The 23,559-nt window shown below is 38.7% G+C and overlaps 1 protein-coding gene across 6 annotated transcripts in view; it reads right to left on the bottom strand.

Moving 5' to 3' along the window:
- Positions 1–4,697: 4,697 nt before the first annotated feature.
- Positions 4,698–23,559, bottom strand: part of ZNF385B (zinc finger protein 385B) — a 172,612-nt gene continuing 153,750 nt past the window's right edge. For all 6 annotated transcript variants that reach the window (XM_074873067.1, XM_074873068.1, XM_074873066.1 and 3 more), the window contains 4 exons: positions 10,190–10,435; positions 8,939–9,117; positions 7,737–7,838; positions 4,698–6,138 (listed from right to left, as the gene is read on the bottom strand). In XM_074873067.1, coding sequence (XP_074729168.1) covers positions 5,920–6,138; positions 7,737–7,838; positions 8,939–9,117; positions 10,190–10,435 — 746 coding nt within the window. In that variant the 3' untranslated portion in view covers positions 4,698–5,919. The remainder of the gene's footprint in view (positions 6,139–7,736; positions 7,839–8,938; positions 9,118–10,189; positions 10,436–23,559) is intronic.

Below are 23,559 nucleotides of genomic sequence, written 5' to 3'. Positions count from 1 at the left end.
TTGTTTTAGCAAAACTCACCAATGCCTGAAACGCATCACATTCCAAATACCGCAAAGTCCTTTTTTTTTGGCCTGAAAAATACCACCTCAGCTCCTCCAAAATCCAGTCACAATATCGCAGTACAAATAATTTCCCCTCCCTGTCACTTTGACTCTCTCACCTTTCTAGGTGCATCCTCCTTTCAGTTCCCCTTCTTCAGCCTACTACAGATAAGATGCTTGTGTTCATTTTTTCAGGCTTTCATAGCAGATGCCCTCCATGTTGTGAGTGATCAGTCAGTATTTAGTGCTGCAAGTTTCCTTCAGCTTCTAATTGACCTGTAACACAATGATTACTTCTGATTTTTCAGCAGAAGACCTTTTTATCTTTCAGAATTATTGACTTAAATAGAATTATTTAAGATGACAGGTCTTCTGGGGGTCACCTAGTCCAGCCTTCTGCTCAAAGCATTTGGAGTTGGATCAGGCTGCTCATCTGGCTCCATATAATAGCTTCCCCAAAGGAGGATATTCCAATAACCTTCTTGGGCAACATGCATTAGGGCTTACCCGCTTTTACTGTGAAACCTTTTTTCTTCTTCTTATGTGCAGTCAGAACATTCTTTCCTACAGCTTCTGGCTGTCTCCTCTCATCCTCTCATGGGGCTTCTCTGAGAAACACCAGTCTTTTCCCTGTGACCACAGATCAGACTTGAGGACAGTGGCCAGAACTGCCACAACCTTCTCCAGGCTCAACAAGCCCATCTCACTTTCCCGAACACAACATGCTGGTTTCCTAACCACCTCTGTGGCCTTCTCCCAGACTTGCTCCAGTTTGTCAAAATCTCTCTCATATCAGAGGCCCCAGACTGGACAGGTTACTCCAGGTGCAGCTTCGAAAGTGCCAAACAGAGGAGTTTTACCACGTCCCTGAACCTGTTGGCCATGGTTTTGTTAATACAGCACAGTATTCAGTTAGGCTCTGCTGCCACAAGGGCGCACTGCAGACCTGTGTTCAATTTGTCCACCAAAAACTTTGGGTGTCCTCCCACCCCGCCCGGGTCCTTTCCTGCAAAGCCGCTTTCTGTTGAGCGGGCCCGGTCTGCAATATTGCATGGGGTGTCTCCTTCCCAGACACAGGACCTGGCCTTTGCCTGAACCCCATGAGGTTACCATCAAACCAGGTCTCCAGTCTGCTGAGGTCCCTCCCGGGAGAAGCCTTACCCTCCAGCATACCGCCTGGAAAAGCATCCCCCCCAATCTGGTGTTAAAACTTGCACACTTGCCAAATGCTCTCCATCCCACTGTAACAGGTCACTGGTGAGTATGTTACTGATCCGAGGAACAGCACTCAACTGGCTGTCACAGACTGCAAACAGCTGATCAACGCCTTATGCTTGGTGGCCCAGCCACTCCTCCAGCCACCTCGTAGCCACCCACTCCATCCATGCTGCCCCCATTTGCCTGCTGGGATTCTAAGAGAGATGGTGTCAGAAGCCTTACTGAAGCCAACATAAGGGCACCCACTGCTCCCCCTTGCCTGCACAGACAGGCATCTCCTCCCAGAAAGCACTCAGGATGCTCAGGCATGATTTTGCCTTTTGTAAACCCATGTTGGCCAATCCCAACCACCTACTTGTTTTCATGTACCTGGATTTTTGCCATTTTTGAAGACAGGCATAAAATTGTCCCTTTTCCAGTCACTAGGAACCTCCCTCAACTGCAGGCCTTTCAAATGCGACAGGCTCCATTTGGCCTCCTCCACTTCTGGTGCTTGGCAGGAGTTGGGTCCTGGCATTCAGCATCTAGCACAGTACTCTATCATACAAATAAACATGAATAGGAAACTAAACCAAATAGAAATATTTCTAAATCAATGTTACTTTAATCCAAAACCAATATAATATCTAAGAATTCTAGATACTCAAAAATATAGACATAGTTTTACCTGAAATACTCGTCATTCCAATAAACACTTGAGGATGCTTAGGTTGACACTTGAAACAAGAATGTTAAGAAAAAAATGGTTAAAAAAATATACTAGCCATAGTAAGAAAATCATCATGACCACTGTGACCAGAAGGTGACAGCTGTGGAGATTTACTGTCCAACCAAGCATGAATAAGTAGTACAGTACCTCACTTACTCAAAGTGACATGTTCAAAAGATATACAGTGAGGCTCACTGGATTATTGCCAGATGCATAGAGGTAGTGAAATACTTCCTGCAGAGCTTAGGACAACCATGTTCTCTTTTTTTCAGACAAATGTGACAAATTCTTTTGCAAAACTTTTCTGACCATAAAATTTATAGTCCAAGATCACAGAGTAAGGGAGTAAAATAAGGTAATTTATTTTTTAATGAATAATCTCTTTCTTACAGGAAACATCTATTAGTTTACAGTAGAGGGACTCTAATTCCCAGTGTAACATTATCATCGGAGTTCAAGTGGTGATATGGACAGGGCAATATGTGTGCCAGATTCTGTCTTCTTCCTTCTGCTATCTTACCAAAGTCAGAAGGAAATATTTTATTATTGTTTTGACCTGCAGAAATGAGATGCACACATACTAGTATCCTGCAGTGGTCATAGAAGATCCTATTTCTATATTTTTCTTAAAAGTATATGTCTGTATAGACTACTGGACCATTTCCTCTGTTTGATACCCTTTATGGAAATCTTTTGCACTACAACGACCATGATCCAGACACATGCGCCAGCAGAAAGTTCCTGCTGATGTGTCCATGTCCAGTCTGAATCCTTTTTCTTCTGCTACAGAAAGATGGCAGTGCCAGGTGACAATCCCTGACCAACACAGTGCCCCTTATAACTTTTGACTTCTCGTACAGGAACAGCTTGCAGCTCAAAACACAGTGAGCAGACCTAGAATAACAGACATATGAGAGGACGTGGTCTATTACTTTAACCTTATTACATTAGTAGTTTTCACATTAAATATATTTATTCAAAACGGTAACTGCAATGTAAATATTATATTTCAGTACTAGCCCTTTGTTATAAAAAATCCATTAATTTCATAGCTAGCTGACTGTAATGCTATTATACCTCAAGAGAAAACATCCTAATGCCAAAAAAGCAGCTGATAGCCTTTGTGCAAGTATCATACAAATTCTCCTTCTCATGTAGAGCTCGTTTCTAAAATGTGAGATCCCAGCAGGCATAATGAGGTTTGCCATTTATCATGTAATTATCATCTCAAATGCTCAGTCCTGCATGTCATGGACAAAACTTTGGTGGCAAGCAGAGGTACAGTACACAAAATATAAGTTAACACAGCAAAGAGTACAAAGGATGTTGAATATGAATTTGAACATGAGCCTTCCTTGGCTTACAATCATAATCTGTGAAACACAAAGAGCTAAAGGACTACGTAATTTCTCTCGTTGCTGAATGACATGACACATTCTTTCACTCTTAGTGGCCTAAATGTTTCTCCAGTGTAAGATGCTCTTTGAAATAATCAGCCATCCAACAAATCTACACATCCCTGGCCGGTCCCCTCCTTAGTACAGGTTTTCTGTACCTTATATGGGAATATTTTCAATTGCAGAAACTTGTAATTGAACATTTCTCATCACTGACAGTAGGTTATAAAAAGCAGCTAAAATAGCATGTTTCCTGAAGAACCAATTAAAATACACAGTTCTGTAGACCTATCTCATGTTGGACAGAAACAGCATCCTCATGCAAGTAACTCCTCTGAAAGTAGCTGATCAGCTAAACCTGACTCCCTACAAGCATGAGTTACAAAATCAGACACAAACAGATGCACATGCAAGACTGCCTACCGGTTACTACCTTGTAATTCTCACAGTCCACAGGATTAATACAACTGTACCTGCTTCCTCAGAAGATGCTAAAAGCCCAGACTCCCTTACCTACCCCTTTGTAGGCGATTCTCCAGTGAATTATCCTCTCACAACACAGTCGACTGCTCCACTGAATAGTGGAAATTGGGTAGAATTACACTTGCAGAAAATGGTCTCTAATACATTGCATCTATGAGCTATATGTTGGTCTGTAAATTCTCTATTATAAAGTTCCTGAAATTCTTATTCCTTGGCCTTTATGGCTTTGTAATGGCCCTGTTGGCTTTGTATTAACCTTAACAGCCTTACAGTTGAGTCTTTTTACTCTTGTACTTTACTTTTTCACTTTGTATCAACAAAGAAAAGATTTTTACAGAACAGATCAAGCTTTTCATCAGGGAAAAAGATAATATCAAAGCTTCCTCAAACACTTGCCTTCAAAAGCCTGCTGCGTCAAGCAGCTGTCTACTTTGCCCACGCTTCAGAGCAAGTCCTGGCTCCAAAGTGACCCGTTTCCAGGCTCAGATATGCCCAGGTTGGTTTTAAAGTTAATCCTTAATCTCCATCAGAGATGGCATAACCATGTTGCAGCATTTTGGCGGTGCAATAGTAAAACCATAATCACCCACCTGGCTCTACTGCTTCTTCCTCTGAAACTCCAATGTAGTGAATGTTTACAGTCTTACTGCAAAAATGCCCCAGTAAACGCTGTAACAGGATGTAGCAAGGAAAAGATGTTAAAACACAAGGGAAGTAAACACAGGTTCTGTAATTATACTTTATTGCAACTCTAGTGCTTTGTCTGCTCCTGAAGACTCCTTTAGGTAAATTTGTTTGTTCCAGGCTTTTTTTCTTCTGTACCAATTAATAAACACAAGAAGCAGGTATATTTTTTTATTATTTTATTGAAAAGGTACATTTAAAAAAATACACAGACATTTTACTATTATGGATTGCAGATAAAGATGCTCTAAAAGTTAATTCTATTTTGTTTTCCTTTCTTCCACCTATTGTCCCCATTATCACATAATGACTTCAGTCTGAGTACTGCATATTGAAATCACCTTTATAAAAGGGTTGGGGCATTACTGCAATACATTCAGTAAACAGATAATACGGTCAATTATAAATATTTTATGTTCTGTACATTATTGCATTAGGGAGCCACAACGTTATGCAGCATTGTTACAAAGGAAACTAGTTAGAAATGAAGAAAAAAGGATATTTACGTACAAATACATGGATCTGTTGCCTTCTTGAACAATGCATGTGAGCTGTGGTAATGTGCAATTGAAAAGCTTTTTTTTCTCTTTAAACATTGCTTAGCAACACCAGTGAGTAAACAACAAAAATAAGTTAAATGAAAGTAGCAAACAAGTAGTAATCTTAACTATATGTTATATGGCTTTCTATTTTTAATTTCTCTAAATAAAGTGTGACACAAAAGAAATAATTAAAAGCTTCAGCACTGCATTGCTTTCAAACATTTGCACAGAAACTAAAAATATTAAAATCAGACATGTGATACATCTTTAGTACTACACAAGATACACCAGTACTGGGGCCTAGGACAGTACACAATCCCTGTCAACAAGAGCACACTGAAAAGAAAAAGACGCAATTCATTTTTGAGATGTTACCCACAATCAAGCATTTGGTTCATCTACCTTTTTTCCACATTAGATCATACCCCATTGGTTTTCAGAGAAGTATTTACATAAGTGTGAGTGAGGAAGACCCTAGTTTTCAAGTCTGTCAGGAAAATATTTTACGTTCGTTGATTCCAAGGTGCATCATACACATTGAAAAAAAATTAAAAAGTAATAGATGCATGAATCTTTAATGGTATAAATTTTATGAGCAATTAAGTTTTTACTAAACCACTCTCTATTTGGATTAAAAAAGGAAAGACAGAGAAAGACTGAAAAAGAAAGTTGTCTAGACTCCAGAATGCAGTACCATCAATGATGAATTTTATGGTGTGGGTGGTTGAGGTGTCACGCTGGATGGCATTTCAACAGAGAAAGACATTTTAAAATCTTGACCCTTTTCCTGCTTTTCTTTTTCCCTTTCTACTGGCCACAGTAATCTCTTTTTTACATCAATAAATTAGTATGGTGCAAAAAGTATGGAAGCAGGTGTTGCCCGGATGGGACCATGGCCTGGCCTGAGGAGAGCTGGTGGTATTGCAGGCGCCTGGAACAAGGATGCAGAGGGACGAGGAGGAAGGGACAGAGCTGACGATACAGCTGCAGCCGCAGCCAGAGGAGATGAAAGGAAAGCAGGTGCCAGAGGCTTAATCATGTCCTTCTGGAATGCAAGTTTTGCCTGGAATAAACCACACAAAATAGCAATGTAAATATAGTTCTCCCCATGCCCACTTTTACATGAGAGAAAACTGAACCCTGACAAAGGGCACATCATAGTTTCTCATAGAAACCTCATGTCAGCTGCTTAGAAATTTTACCCACATTGTCTTCTTACTCCCAAGGCAATTAAAGCAACCAAATCGTATCTTTAGATACATAAATATCTTGAGTGTAGGGGCAGTCACACTGACATTTAGAGGAAGCATAATTTGGAGGTAAACAACATTAAATTATGTAAATCGTAACTGTGCAAGAAATATTAAAAAAATAATTAAGACTTCAATGTCAAAAGTCAAATTTCCCACTTGCAAAAATGAATAGTAGAAAAGTAGAGTGGTCAAGATGGGAAGCTTGTATTAGTCCAGTCAGCTTTTAACCTGCCAATGCAGAGCTGCTCTTTTCAAAATCGAAATATTTTTTAAGATCAGTACCATAAAGAATTCTTTCTGAAAGAATTATTACTCAGTTTGTGATCTACAATCGTTGCTGGTGCTTGCAGTGAAAAAGCTAACCAGAAATATATACACTAGTCTCACTGAAAATGGTTTGCGCCACAATCACACATTCGTGGGGGCAAAGATACTCACATCCTTCATTAGTGGAGGGCTCTCCTTATGCAATCGATTATAAAATGAAGTATTACACAAGTGAAGAAGATTAGTGTGTGCAGAACCTATCAAATGCGGAGACTTAGAGAAAGCCTGCAGCATTTGCCTCTATACGATTACAAAGACATATTAATATTTCAGCTTTTAAAGGCTTTTCACATGCTTACTCTTGCACACACACATTTGCATCTCTCTCTTTCCAACCTATAAATCGTTTTTGTGCCATAGGTGGCATGCACTTTTCCCTAATGAATAAAATACAGGCTGAGTCATGAGCAAATAAACATACAATCTGTGCTGTGCTAGAGCCAGTCTGAACTCCAGCTGCAGCTGACTGGCAGAACCAGCTTGGGGAATTCCTGGGAATGCAGGTTCATGTGAAAGGGGAACAGCTGGGGGCAGGTGTTTTGATAGCCCGTGACAGACACAGCCCGAGCATGCAGATAGGCAATCAATTCTCTTAAACACCTGGTAACTCTTTTGCGCCAACATAATACATCCACACAGCACTCTGTTTTGCTGTACGGAGAGAACGAGCATTAGTATTTCTATATCTTAACATCTTATGTCCTTTTCCCCGACTGCATCCATCATAACTGAGAGTTACATCAGGTGTCCGGAAAGGCAGAGTATATACATTGCAGCCTTCAAGGAGAAGTGTGCTAGCCCAGCAGAGCTGATACCTTTCCACGGGGCACACGGTTCATTCCCATTCCACTGATTATTCCTTTCTTCCTAGCAGTAAATAACACGCGCAGTGCTGTCTGCGTGTCTTTGTCTGGGTAGACAGAATACATAACTATCTTCAAATCTGATCCCCATGCAGACTCAGCCTTCAGGGGAGAAACGCTGCGGAAGCATCAGGTCTGTCATGTTCCTGTCTCTGTGCGCTGGGAGTCCCCAAGGTCACAAATTCACATAGACAGTGATGAGAAATAAAAATACTTACTGCTAAAATACTTGGGCTGCGCTGCAGTTTGTTGTAAGGACTATATTTGGGTTTCATAGGCTTTCCTGCAACTCTGTCCTTATGCCTTCGGCTGGAAATGTGCTGAAATAAATATCCTCACATTTAATTAGCTGTTTAAACATTTCTCAGTTTTGAGTTTGAAATTGATTTATCAGCAGGATATGCCTAAGCCCCTGTTTGTAAGATAAAGTAGGTTCTTTAGAGAGAGCAAAGATGAGTTTTGCTAAATTAAACATAACAATTTGGAGCACATCAAACAGAGAATCAGAAACTAATCAAATACAGTGAATTCTGTGATCCGAGACAGGCTCTGCAAATTATTGATATTTTGGTTAGTATTTCCTTTTTCCACTTGAGGAGCTTTGAACCAGGCAGAGCTGTAATCACTAGGTCATAGGGATATTCAAAAGTAGGAGGCAAATTTCAGTCTCACTGATGCTGTTCAGCTGCATAAATAATTCAATATTAGTTGAAGGAAGAACCAGTACCCAGGGATATGTCTACACCATGCAATTTAATACTATCTTAGAGATAACTGAAATAACTGGGAATGAGAGGACACATCCACACAGCACAGCACCATCCAGTTAAGAGGTTCCTTTTTGGGTAGCAGAAACAGTGTATCTGTACTGGCACAGCTCTGAACCCAGGGCTAATTGGCTCGGACAGAGCAGACCTGCATGTTCACACAGCTCTGCTGTTAATGGTAATGTTGCTCTAAACAATTCAGACATATCTACAGTATTGTCCTCCTGCTGATTGTCCTAAACCAATAGATTCAAGTCACATTCTTCTTCTCACATAGTATTAAAAAGTATCCCAGCAGATTGAAACAGCAACAAAAGAGGAATTGAGGGAACCTCAACCCAGAATTTCTTCCATTTGGGAGACCAAAGTTTAAATCTCTCTCTTGAGCCACAGAAAACTTTGAAACTAGATCTGCTATGTTATTCATTGATACTGACCACCTTGTCCATGACTCTCAAGACCATTTTTTCCCCAGCTGAAACACTTAGGTGAACTTGACCTATGGTGAACTATTTAGAAATAGTTGTGGGATGACAGAAAAGAAATACTAGGTCCACTTTTTTCCAAAACATCTTCACACAGGCCTACATTCCACCTAAAATACTGCAATGCAACTAAAAACAACAAAGGAGCCCTAGATACATGCAGGCTACCTGTTTAAGTTGAATTTCCGAATTAACATGGACATCACAGATTTCACAATGAAATGTCTTGTTCTGCAGTCCTGAGCCTTTACTGCCATTCTGCATCTTCAGGCGGGATCCAGGTCTAGGGTAAGACTTGATGGGACCAGCGCCGTTCCGAGCCTCAACCATGGTCTTGTGCTTGGAGCCTAATGGGCAAGGAGACACAGGTGAGTTAATGATCAGCAACATATAACCATGTCCATTAGCCTTGAGACTTTTTGTAACACATTTATCTTCAAGACAGAATGGTTAAAGTCACCACAGACTGGGACTAATGATGACTCTGGTTTTGGTGAGTCAAGTTCCCACTTCCTCAATCTAAAGGGAAGCCAGGCAATGGAAGAAGGGTTTGTACAAAAAGGGAACAACAGGCACACTGGACCACTGCCTTTCTGTTTGGGGGCAGTGCGTGACTGTATGGCCAAGGTGTTTTTTGCTTATTCTTCTGCCAAAATCCATATAGCTGCTGGATCATGAAAAAAAGGCATTAGCCAAGAATAGGATAGGAATCACAGCAATCACTCAAAACCTGCCTAGGAACAGGAATACTTCAGTCAGTATCCTCTGATTTGGAAGAAATGGTTTCTTCGGCCATTTCAAGAATACATTACAGCTGTCAAACCAGCTTCAATGGTTTGTTAACAAGCTTTACATCAGCAGCGTATCACAGAGCAGCCAGAGCACATTAGGGATTGCTGCTTGTGGCCTTTTGAAGGGTGCATATCTAATCTGCAATAATCAAAAGATTCTAGGACATCTAGGAAATCTATGGAGCTCACCATAAATTATCAAACATATCAAATAACAAAAATTACTATAAATTGTACCAGCATAAAAATAGACACCAGAGATAGTGAGATGAAATATGAAAGAGAGAGAGAGCTGACATTTTAGAAACCTTAGTGTTTCAGACCACTATGATCCTCACTATGAAGGTATGATGGAATCTGATTAGGTAACATGAACTGTAGGGATTTTGTCAACTAAAAGCCTTTAGAGAACATGAAGGACAGTTAAAAAAAAATTAGAGAGCGCTTCAATGAAGTATCAAACACCACACATGAAACTGTCATTAACAGAAAAGTTTTTGTAATTTGCCATTGTAAGTTTTAACTAAAAGACTCTTCAGTGAAGTGTGACTACCACAGTGCCAGAAAACCAGCTTGTGAATTTTAAAAATAATCACACACTACTGACTTGCACTGTAAGTATACTCACCTGTATTGTGGGCTTCTAGTTGTGACAGAGAATTCACAGCCACTTTGCATAATGAACAGTAAAGTAGTTTTTTGGCTTTTTCCTCTTCTGACTCAGAAACTGTGTTAGGAGCTCCATTTGTGCTCTTGGAGGATGAGGCAGGTGTTACTGGTGCCACTGCTGCCACTCCAGGTTTGGGAAGAAAAGGACCCACTTCTGTACTGGACTGCTGACTTGCACTACTGGGTTTTGCTTTCCCTTTGTCTTCTAAAAGAAGCAAAGTGCATATGTCATAACATGCTGCACACACACACACAAAATCGCACAGTAATAGTCCTGTGGTTTTAGCGAACCTAACACAACAGGGGCCTAATTCATCTTGTTTTATACAGGATAGCAGCGTCCTTGAAATCTTGTTAAAATCCTACCATGAAATGTGTGTAATTTGACAAAAGAGGTGATTTTCCTGGTTTTAAGGTAACCAGTGAATATCAATGACTTCAACAAATTCATGCCAGCTGTTGTTGCTGTCATGCTGCAGGTTTGGCCAGTTGAAAGGAGCCCAAGAAAGCCCAAAGGCAGCCAGGGTTAAGGACTGGAGAGCACTCAGAAACATGCAAGGCTTTGCACTGGGGATTACAAAAATATTTCTGAAAAACAATATATTTGCCTTTAGAATGGCTCAAGTTTCTCAAAGTCACTGGGAGGACGCTGAAAAGCTCCCGCACCATCTTGACATACGATATCCCTCATTTCAGTTACTGGAGTTGATTATGGTACTACACTGCACACATGAACACAGCTGCTAATACTTTTAGGTTTTTCCAAGAACAATTCCCCATATATCTGGAGATCAGATAGCTCCAACGTGCATTCGGTGCATTCCTCTATCACTTCACGAGCATGAGTCAATCATCTGTGCTCCTATGAGACAGGTAGGCAGGTATTACCTCATTTTACTGATGGCGATTTCAAGGCAAGAGATTAAATGTCCCAACTGTGCCTAAAGAGGAACTTTGTGCCAGAGCCAGTATTCAAATGCTCCTTGCCTACGTGTTGTCTACAAGAGCTCATTACATTTTAAGCCATTCAACTGCAGTCCATGTGACCACAAGCCATTGTTTTACAGTAGTAAAAGTTTACAAGCAGTAAAACAAGCCCACCCATAAAGAACACGGGATGGGAAGGGGACAGTACAGTGGTTCTGGTATGAGCAACCCTGACAAAATGGACCTAAAAAATGATTGCATAAGTGACCTGTTGTCTCTCTGAACAAAAGGAATCAAATTTTATCATCTAAGCGAGTACATCTACAGCAACCGCTTAAAAACTACTTATATCCCATTTGAAACCTATGGCATAGATTTAAATAGTGTTGAACTGATTTGAAAAACTAGGTTCTATTTTGAGCACTTAGTTATTTTTAAATACGGGCCTGGGCACTTAATATTCACAGCTACCAGACTCTGTCTTAACATCACTCTGTGTATCAGGCCAATGCCGTGCTACCAAGAATTCTGAAAACAGGATTGTACCCCCTACAACAAACACTTGAGAGTGCGAATGAACTAAGAACAGGCATCCTGAAACTAAAATCCACAGTTGTTGGCATATTTCCCTGAAGTGCATTGCAGTTCATCAATTTTAGATTGTTAAAAATCAGAAGAAAGAAAATTCTAAAAAAAGAATTATAATCTTTTAATAGCGATAAAAATACTTTGAAATTACACAACATGAACTGTACTAAGCATTGAAAATGATCAAGTACAAAGAATATTAGGACCAAATTAATGAAAAAAAACAGGTTCTGAAGGTATTTTGATTGATAACGTACAACAAAAGAAAGTGATGTTAAATCATAGTTCATAGACTATTTTAATGTCTCTATAGTAATAAGTTACATCTGCAAAAAACTAGAACACATTATATGACTTGTGAGTCTTCATAAAATACATGTTTTTAATAAATAGCATTTACTAACATTCTAAATTAACGAGTTTGCAATATGGAAAAATCTCAGAGGTGCTAACATCTACACAGGACACATGCTGAACTGTTGTCATTTGTGAATTCACATTACTGGAAAACAGACCTCTTGTTGTTCTTGTTGTTCTATGCAATATTATGTCAGACTGGAAAAGGCACAAGACCAGGATATATGTGAACCTGAGTGCAATAAATGAAGGTTCCTTAGTATTTTGCATTTCAGGCCTTAAAAGAATAATACACCTGCAGAATGGTAAGCTGTATGTTAATACGTAGAGATTACACTTCTAGTTTGGGGTTTTTTATGTTGTTTCCCATGTATTTTTTCTAATGTAAGCATAAAGATTTGGTGCTTTTGAAACACTTCCTGGAGATAGAAAACATCTCCTGTGAGAGAGTGAGCACGACAGGGCCAGCAGTGACACCAGCAGATGTGAGCCAGGGTGGACCCCTGGCCTGAGAGACTGCCCTGTGCACCCTCCTGCCTGCAGCCCCTCTCCTGGCTGTTCAAACTGTCTGCAAGAAGAGGGAGCAGACTTTTATTTCTTTGCTTTGCCGTCAAGCGTCTGTGGAGTGAGATCCTGAGCAACGGAGTAAGATCCATTTTGCACAGGCCACCAATTACCCTCTCAGAGTGATGGTTTTCCATCGCTGAATTTAACAGATGATTGAAAAATGACTAATTTCATTTCCCACTTCTCCTCACTTAGCCGGCCACCAGCTGATGTGGTATGCCAATTTTTAAAATATTCCCTAGATTTACAGTGTTTTCACTATTCATAATACAAAGCAATTCTGGAGTATATAATGCGTAACAAGCTAACAAGAAAACTTCTAGAAAACGAAAGAGAAGTTACCAGCATCCAGCTGGGCTCAATTCTGCCAGTATTGCAGCTTTTGGAAAGAACCTCAGTTCACATAATAATTCCATCATTTGGAAAGCTTCCTGACACAAATAAGCTCTTCATCCATGGGGATGTATAAGGAGAGACATACACCCCTCTATGAATTAATGTTTCCTGCCACCATTCTGAATGCTTAATGCAGAACATCTTCAAAGATCATAATTGTAAGGTTATTATACAGTTTAACTCCCACAGAAAGTACATGGAGCTAAGTGCATATTTGTCACTGCAGTGGGGCCAGAATTGGGTTTTCCTGGCTTCTAAAATCAGAAAATTGCACTTCTCTAAATGGGCTTTTGATAACAGCTCATTGTTTTCAATCCACAGAATTCGAAACACCATTACTTACAGTTTTATGTTTGAGACAGAAATGCCAAGTATTCAAATGTGCAAAGCACAGAAAATGCAAATAGCGTGTATATACAAAGCATGAAGAAGACTACTCTTTTATTTGTACTTATACCACAGAACTAACAAATAATATCTCCATGCAGAAATCAGAAATGTAACTGTTAATGCCTGCACGCAGATATATACTTCCAGACTGTAATCACTGTATAAAATACATGTGGATGGTTAGATGCAGCTGTAGGATTATAGTCCTCCTGCTACTTCTGAAGGCAAGTATTATTGAGAATAGGCTCACATTTGCTCTGATCTCCACCTGGGCCAAGCCCACAGAGCCCAACAGAGGCAAACACGTGCATGAGTGAGTCCATGCTGCCCAGGACCAGGGATGCATTGGCTTCTGCTGCACAGCTCAGCAGAGCACAGCTGGAAGCAGGAGACCATGGCAGTATCAACCTCCTCCCAGAAAACTGTAGCTGTGATTCAACCTGAGTCAGGGTCAGGTTGAAATGCTCACATCGTAACTCATGTGCAAGAGGTTAATTTAAAATCTAACCCGTACTGTTGTACTGTATCCGACTGTGTTCTTTTTCCACATAGGAAGGCCGTATTTCATCTGTGTTAAATTCCTGCCTTTAAGTCTCCCTTTTCCTCAAGACTCCAGAGAAGTAAATCAATGGTTCATTTCAAGTTCTTACTGAAGTCTGAATTTATTTTGAAATAGAGCCCAAGGAAAAAAATAAAGCGAGCTAATTAAGTATTGCTTCAGGCTCAGTAATATCAATGCTCTTGTCGCCTACTTACATTGTTTCAATTCTGCTTTGAAGTTGTTTTCACATATTTCTGGTTGTTTGCCTTATGTTTGTGTCAGCGCATGTTAAAATTCAAGACTTATTTATCTAATTAGTACTGCCTCATTTCAACTGTACATACCAAAGTCAGGACACAGCACAGGATAACATCAGGCAGGTTCAAATCTAACAGGTTCTAGGTTCCAATGCAAGGCCAGCTGAAGTGATTTACCAACCTTTGAAGGCCATGTGCCTCTCACTACAGTTGCTATAGCATAATCTGTAAAACCTACCCATCAATGCTGAAATCCTAGTCCAGTTAAGTGAATGGGTTTTGCATTATCTCAAAAAAGGGCAAAAATGTTACCATAAAACTTTTCCCCTCTGACACTCAACCTGCATCTCTTCAGTTACTTTCTTTCCTGGTGAACAATTGAATGTGAACTCTTTGCCCTGGCTGATAGTCCACTAGTCAATGCAGTCCATGCAGAAAATGAAAAGAATGTATTTTTTTTATCCCCCTAACCACTCCATTAAGCAGTTTGGTTTATAAGGTACCTTTAAGAGAGTTCACTTGGTTTACTTTATCATTTGTGTGAAGTGTTTACAATTTTATAACATATATATATTTGCACATTATAAATTTATATTTTAAAATGATCTCTTACCATACTAAAATATGACGATAAGTATTGCCTTCTACAGCTAGGAAATACCTTTTTTTCTTTTTGAGTGAGAGTGATGATTTTGGTGCATCTCAGAAGTTCTAATTTGGACTTCATGATGAAAATATACATTCTATTTTCAATAGGAAGGTAACTTAAAATTCAGATCCTTAATTCAGAATTGAGATTCTTAATAAAAATAAAACCAGGAGAATTCTAAAACTCATTATAAATCTAGCAATTCAAATGATAAAGGTTTTCTGTATCATTGCTACTTATATCTCACAACATGCCTATCTGCACAGTTTTATCACTGAAGATATGCAAAACATAACTTTGCAATAAACTTCTGTTCTGCAGCAACTTGTGCAGATAGCAATTGAAATTAAAAGATTATCCAAGGTAAAGATGATACATGTGATACATTTGCAGGAGCACTTTCCAACACATATGCTTTTAGATACAGAGTTCTGCTATGATCCTAATACCCCTTACTAAACAGTCACGTACATTTTCTGCTTGTCTGTAATAAATAAATAAACCTGCTCTTACTGTGACAGTAACAGAAGAAATAATATTTCAGTTACTGAAAACAGATATTTTGTGTGTGTGTGCATGTGATAAAAAGTATAGCTTTATACCTGTCTGCGCCTCTCCTCTGCCAGAAGCTGGGACTATTACCCACGACTTGTGCCGAAGGCTGAGCACACAGACAGACAAGGATCCAGGACAGAGAACAAACAGTCTCCCAGAGCGGCACTGGCTGCAATGGAGGCAGCTCCCCACCGGGAAGAGACCATGCCACGCTTATAACCACCCACTGCCAGGCTTCAGCTTCGCACCTCTCCTTGTGCCAGGTCCTTCACTGCATCCCCCAGCTGCAGGCACTGAACAGCAGCCACACACAAAATACTTACAATGTAAGGGCAGCACAGACATTGCAAAATGGCCACTGCTGCTCTAGACAACCCCACACCAAAGCTCTTTTGAGAGATTTGCTCATTTCCCATCCTAGAAATGGAGATTTGTTTTTATAATTCTCCCACCTGCTCTCACAACAGAACTGCTTAGAAAATAGCATAATGGAAAAACTATTTTCGGCAGTCTAGGTATTTTTTATTCTCCTTCATAAAGGTAAGAAAATAGTAAATACTTGTGCTCCTTTTCTTCTTGAAAAACCCGAAGGAAAGAGCCATGCAATTTCCAACGGCATTTCCAGCCTAAACCAGCTACATTAGGAGAAACACAGCAACAAAATAATTTACTGTGTAACTTGATCACTGCGTGGTTATCAAGCCCATGCAACTGGTGAGCAGAACTGATGCATCGTTAGGTGCATATCCTTTGGTGCGATCAGCCTTGTTTACAGTGGGATGTCACAATACCACATCACTACTGAAAGAATGACTTTTTAAAGCATGGACAGCTTGATGACCCTGAACGCCTTCAATTAATTTCCGTCTATGCCACTTCCTATCGTAACTAAACCCAAAAGTGATTTCTGAAAGGAAGAGTTTATGTTTTATTTATGGGTTACTAGAAATGTGGTGCAAAGATTGTCTCATGATAGTCTTGATTTCACATAAGTTGTGTTACAGGGAACTGGTATTAGTTTGAAGTGTTGGTTTAGGAGGGTAACCGAAACTTTGAGGTAAAGCAAGCATATCTCCCAAAGCAGTAGAGCTGTACTGAGTGAAACAGATTTCCAGGTTCTCCCTGTAATTTCAACAGCTTCAAATATGCCTATGAATATTGGGCTGCATTAAACAACCTTTGAAGCATACAGTGATTACAGAACGGGAAGAGGAAATCAATCAGATTGTCAGACTATTGTATAAACACTCTTTCCCTCATCAACTGTGTAGCAAAGGTAAAATCAGTTGCATTAATTACAGCCATATACAATCCAAGAAATTTAGCTGAAAAGCTTATCACTGTAGCTAAATTGGCATCAGTAAACACAAAGTAAAAAGATGTTTATTGAAAAATAAAATTCTAAGTTAAAATTTGACATGATAGATGCTTGGCACATCTGACATAAAGAGTGACACTTATTTCCCACTACATTTTTTTCTTCCTACACTTCTTTATAAAACATGCCCATTGACAATGTTGAAGAGAGGCAAGTTAGTTGATATTATTCAAATCTATCATTTGACCTTGCTGTTCTAAGGTTTCTTCACACAGAACAATAAGGTGGTCCCCAGATGAAGCAATTTTCAGTTTAAGAGCAGAGATCACTGCTGCAGACAGACAGGTATGAAATCACAAAAGAGACAGAACAACCCATCCCCAACACAGGCACCGCTGTGGCAGCGAAACTTCACACAAACTTTTTTCTGCTTTTCAATCCATCACAGAGAAAGAGAAATTTTCAGGAGGTGAGAGTAACAGAAGTTAAGTTTGGCAACTGTTTGCAGGGAGCTCTTCACAAATTGGACCAGGAAAAGTGGAAAGCTGTTTGGGAAGATGGTTTCAATGGCTGATGGGTGGTAGGTGCAAGTCAGCATCTTGAAAAAGACATTATAGAAGACATACAAAGGTATAAAGAGTTTTGAAAGTGAAGGACTTGATTTTGGAGAGAGAAAAATCAGTAGCTTTAGCTGTACCACAGAAATACTGTAACAAAATTTGCAGCATTTAAAACAAAAACATGGAAGTAGACAGATCACAATCAAAGAGGTTACAACCCTGGCTGAAAGCAATTAAGGGAGATGTTAAGAAACTATGACAAAATAAAATCAAGGTGGGAAAAATTTATTTAGTCACACTGTACTTGAAGGACTGCCTAAACAAACCCTAGGATTTATCCTGGAACACAGGTCTGGGGCAGAGAGAGAACACCCACAACTACTGAAAACAGTAGTTGCTGTCTATCTCTCTTTGACCTGAAATAAGATATGGAGGGAGAAGATGATCAATGACTGAATTAATAGAAGGACAAAAAGGGCCTCCTTCAATATATTAGCAGAAAAGCTACTGAATAGAAAGGCAGACAGTAGCTCCAGTAAGAAAAGCAAGTTTCAAAACATTGCTCTTCACAGAAAGTCTTATCTTCTGCTGGCTCACACTGCTATAAAGGAATAAAGCATGCACTTACACAATTAATTATCCTTTTTATGAAGAAAAAGATGAACACTATGAGTAATATATGCCATAAAGACAATAGCAAGAAAGCAATTAAGTCACTAGCGGTCACAGCCTTTACAGCATTTGTAATCACTCTGTCCTGCATCTCAGCATCACTCAAAAAAACCAACAAAGAGCATTAGATTATTTCTTGACACTCATTAAGACAGAGTTAGCTAACTTTGATAAGGGATTTCAAAATATTTTTTGTTTTATCTCCACATTTGCTGAATAATGAGACTCTAATGGCTGTCAGACAAAATACCTACTTTCTCACCAGTTGTGCAGTCTACTGAGAAATGAGGCTAAAAAACCCGTAGGGCTCTGTTCTAGAAAAATTCCACTGCAAACCTACATGCAAATCAGACAGCAAAGCGTATCCATTAACCCTTTGATTACCACTAGCTTTTGTAAAATGTTTTTTCTTGTCCTTCAGGCCCGTCTGAAAAATGGATAGGTTTTATATAATGAAAAGTTGTTACATGAAATAAATCTGTTTGACACATGCTAAAGAAAACCAATTTTGTTTCTATACAAAAATGAGAAACAAACGGAAACTATAAATACAGAGCTTTTAATCTCAAACACAAATGTGCACTGAAATAAGCTACAACATTTTTTCTCGAGATACTGAAGATACATCAGGAAATGTCTGGATGGCTCTGCAATATTGAGTGAACTCTGTAGCTAGACTGATTATTTGATTAACTGCATCACTACTCTCCAACAGGCTGAGCCAAAGTATCTTTTTCATTTCAGAAGTATAGCTTGTTTGGCTATAGTACAACAGTGATGTTGATAATTAATTTCTTAGATATTTTATTTCTCATTTGGCATACCAAAGACTCCAGGGAATTTTCTTACAAAAGAACTTGTCATTTTTTCAGAGTAAAAAATTATTTGCAACTGATCAGACTAAAGATGTAATGTTATAAAGGTTTGCTTTTGAAATTCTGGATGGGTTTAATTTTTATGAAAGCAGGCTGATGAGAATTAGAAAATATTCAGAAGTACACACAGTTCTGCAACTGTAAAATCTTGCCCTGCAAAATCTATTTCTGTACCTATTTGTATACCTTCCTGAACAGAGTGCCTGCTGCTCCAATTACTTGGGTGTCTGAGATGATCCCACTATAACACCTATGATTTTTAGTCAGTTCCTTGTATAGTCGGGGATTCTGGGGGAATTCGTTTTGGTTGGTTGGCTGGTGTTTTAGATCTGGTTTACTAATCAAGATAAAGAAAAATCTGGGTGCAGTCACCGGGGAGGGAAGAAAAAGAAAAGGGGGGGGGGGGGCATTCATATTTCAAACATCTCTTATTTAATGTTTCAACACAACACAATTTCTCCATGCAAAAGAAGAGGAACAAGAAGAAGGGTTGATTCTGCACTGTTAGCCAAAATGGAGGAGTGTACGGACTATGTCTGGAGCAAGCAAAGTAACTTCCAAGACTCACCTGAGGCAGCTTGTGTTGTGTCTCCATTTCACCTGCTTGTCCTCAGTTCTGCTATTTTACAGAATGCAGGTTATATTGGACTTCTCTTTTCCTTGAAAAGAGATTTTTACAATTCACACACCCCCCTTTTACAATTTTTAGACTGAATATGGTGAACAGGTAACTATGGTAAATGCAGTGCCTTAGTTCTGGAGAAGATCAGGTCATCTACAAACACAAATACTGAGCAATTTCCTAGGGTACACTGCTGATATCTAATTTCTCAGTGACACATCACACTCCTGTTTATAGAAGGTTGGGAAAACTTTCACTAGATGTTTTTTCATAAAACTCAGCAAGATCAGTAGCACTATGCTGCCAACAGTTGCAAACAATATGGATCTGACCAGCAGACACATAACAACACATGGCTAGCAAGGGTGGATGTTAATTTAACAAGTACCCATAAAGTGAGACTATCCCAACAGCTTGGTCTGCCTGGGTCCTGTTGCTGTATGTCTAGGCAAATTTACTTTAAATCTACCTTAACCTTTCATCTTTTCTGATCTATGACAGTCTGTATTGGCTGGAATGGAAAAATTTAAGAGTTAGAAAACTATAATATGGTTTGGGCAAAGTTTGAAATATAATGTAAGTTCTGTTATTACAAAATGTGACTCATTTCGGTGAAAATAAATATTTTTGCTGGTTAAACTTACCTTTTTCTGACACCAGACATCTATTATTTTGTACATATTTTATACTCCCATTACAGACTCTGCCACATTTATTTTAGAGGTTCTGGAACACAAACTTTCTATAGTACTGCACTGTCTTTTTAACATTTTAATAATGTAGGAATGCTTAGAAAAATAACATTCAAAGATTACAACATACTGTATTCTGCCCAGACATCCTTCGCTTCTGCTTAAAAATGTCTTGGTTCATCTCCTCAACTATAAAAATAACACTGCCTCCTTCATCTATGAATCTGAAATATATTACTAGAAACACACTTCACTTGCCGTTTGTGAAAAAAAAAAAAATCTTAAAACTCTACCCAGAGCCGCTAAAGTGCTTTGGAACTCAATACAAAATTTATGGGTGTCTAAATAAATGAATCAAGAAGAACTGACAATCTGCATGCAAGTACATTCTTGCGGGCCTGTGTCTGAACTACTTACACAGTACTTGCCCAAGCAGAACTGCCACTGAAGTTAACTTTGAAACACCTTCATTTCAGTTAAATGACATCTATAATTGTGCATTCTCACTGATTTCTGTGGCATGTTTGCCTGAGGACTGCCCTCAAGATTTGACCAGTAAATTGCATTTCAAATATAACTTGTCTAACAGACACCAAAATATTTTCACTCTCCTTGAAAACAATAAGGAAATAATATGTAACCTATTGGTTGTATGTATACAATACTATATACTATAAGAAATGTAGCATACTACTACTTCTTTATACTATAGGAAACGCAGCATATTTCTCATACCAAGTCAATAACGCAGCAGCTGTAGAGTTATGGTGGAAGGATGATAAAGGAAGATTTTTCAAAAGACCTATTTAAATGTCTGATGTGCTAGTGATGGATATTGTTGCTTTTGGTTTTGATTCAGCATCTCTGAACAATTCTGTAACAAAACCAACTCACAACTTCCTGGTCTCACAATTGCCTGCCATCCCCTAGCAACACGCATTTTTCCTTGTGTTCTAAATGCTGCTTGCATTTATGTTGCAAAAACGAAGATAAGTATGAGTAAAAATAACATTTACCAAAAAAACCCCAAATCAAGCTACATTATTGATTGTGTGGAAGTTACCACTAGACCAGCTTGTACTCTCAGAGGTCTTTTCCTTTACTCAGTTGCTGAGAAATACTGAAAACAGCCACCAGCAAGACTGTATTCCCCAATCATAAGTACACTTTTTCCAGAAAAAAAGGTTAAAAAAAATTAGGACATTTATCTCATTTAGGGGCAAATCCAAAGCATCCTGAAGCAACAGCACTGCGCCTGACCTGTTCTTCTACATTTGGAGACTAAATTCGCTGAGAGCAAAGGAGGAAATTTAACTAAAATTTTAGACTTGACACAACCTTTAACTTTGGCACAACTGGACACAGACAAATTCCATTCACCTACCAATTGTATGAGTAATCATCAGTATTCTGTCATTTATTCTCTGATTATGTGAGAAAACTAGACGTCTGGCATCAAAAGAATAGCCTTACTTCTTTAGCAATATATCTCGTTCATAAGCTTTGTGAAAGTATTAGGTACAGATAAAGCTACTCCTCCCAGGCTTATTAAAAAAACAACAAAACCAGCAGCTGTCTTTTTTGGGAGTTTTCCATTCTAATGGATTTAAAGGGCTAATTTCAGTCCTACGTAAATAGAGAACTTCCACTGATTTGAATTTATTAGTCATCTAAAAACAAACCTAGAGCTTGCTTCACAAATTAATTTTTTCTTCGGCAAATAATACTGTCGTTCGTCATCAAAATCGTAACTATCTTAAGGTGACAGAAGGGGAGATTTTATTTCTCTCATTTGCAATTTTATAAAATCTCATTACATAACCCTCATTTTTTAGGATACTTCTGGATCATCTTTCTTCCTAATAGAAAACTGTAAAGCAGATGAGTGACACTGGAGGTATCTCAGTCTCAACTCTCTTTTTTGCCAGCTACTTGGTTTTTGTCTCATTTTCTCCCCTTCTCCATTTCCTTACCTGAAGACTCAAGAACTGTTGTAATAGTATGTTGTAAAGACAATGATGAGTAAAGAAAGATGTGATACATAATAGTTCTGGTAGTGCCACTTCTCTGGTATTATGTCCTCTATGGAAATATACATACATATATTTGCTAGTAAGTTTTGTTATTTCATATTCATCTTATTGTCATTCCATTATCATCCTATTCCAAAAAATCTTTGGATATCCAATGGGCACATCATTAGCAGAACAAACAAGAAAAATAGATGCCCTATTTCATAATATAACAGGGTTGCTGAAAGATTCAATGTATATAAATGGATTATTTAAATGATCACATGCATCTAGCTAAAAAAAACCCCAGTAGCTGAGAGCATCCCTGGCTCTGCTCCCACTGTCCAGCAACATTAGTAGAGTCATTCTTGCTTGGCCCAATGCCTATCTTTACCTCTCCTCAAAGAAAAACTTTGTATAATTTTAAGGATGCTAATGAAAAAATATGCAATGAAATTCCAGTTTTTACAACTAGAATAAGTAAAAGCAATAGTGGTATACTGTTTTAATGATACAGGACACATGAATGCCCAGGCACAAGAGCAGAGCACCCAAACAGAGTCTTATTTCATCTTACAATATATTTTTGATGCAGAGCTTCTGCTTAAATTACTGCAGGAGAAAAAGCTTACCATTTCTTCAAAACAAAATCCTGCTTGCTTGTATTTCTGATTGATATAACTGAAGAAAGAAAAGATTGACCTTTTTCAATTTGAACAGGAATTGCAACAGCTCATCAATGTAATTGTGTCAGCTGCAGAGCTTATTTTTCAGTTAATGGCACCTATAATCAGTTTTCAGTAGAGGTGCAGAATTTGATATATGCTAGTTAGCATTATCATAGACAGACTGAAGAAACTCCTGAAGACTTCCAGGAGCTCTCAGGAGTTTATCAACACCAAAACATGCAGAATGACTGCTCTTCCATTCAGGTTGTAAGACACACGTGGAAAGATGAGGCTTGAATATCCACTTTTGAAAAGCATGAATAGTAACAGTGACAGGGAAGAAAGTGTTTAAAGATCCAACCTATTATAATGATTTCCTGTTAACAGACTTTGATTTGCTAATTATCCTTTTGGATAATCTATCATCCTATGATCATAAACCAAACAGCAACTTTCTGAAACAGCTGCTGAAATAACCCACCAGAAAATGCCCAGAGGCTATTTACTACCAAATCCAATAGATGTTTAATGTGCCACTGACAGTGTATTTTACATATCAATACATATCAATAATATAATGTTCATGGAAATACATGCATGGTACTTGCAACAGTGTATTGACAAATTTATGAGATTTATTAATTCTATTTTATATTATTATCTATAAAAGCACTGTGGTCAAG

The sequence above is a fragment of the Strix uralensis genome, chromosome 6 (assembly GCF_047716275.1).
Source record: "Strix uralensis isolate ZFMK-TIS-50842 chromosome 6, bStrUra1, whole genome shotgun sequence".
In the NCBI taxonomy this organism is placed as follows: domain Eukaryota; kingdom Metazoa; phylum Chordata; class Aves; order Strigiformes; family Strigidae; genus Strix; species Strix uralensis.
The sequence above is the reverse complement of the archived record's forward strand: the minus strand, read 5'-3'. Positions and strand labels throughout refer to the sequence as shown.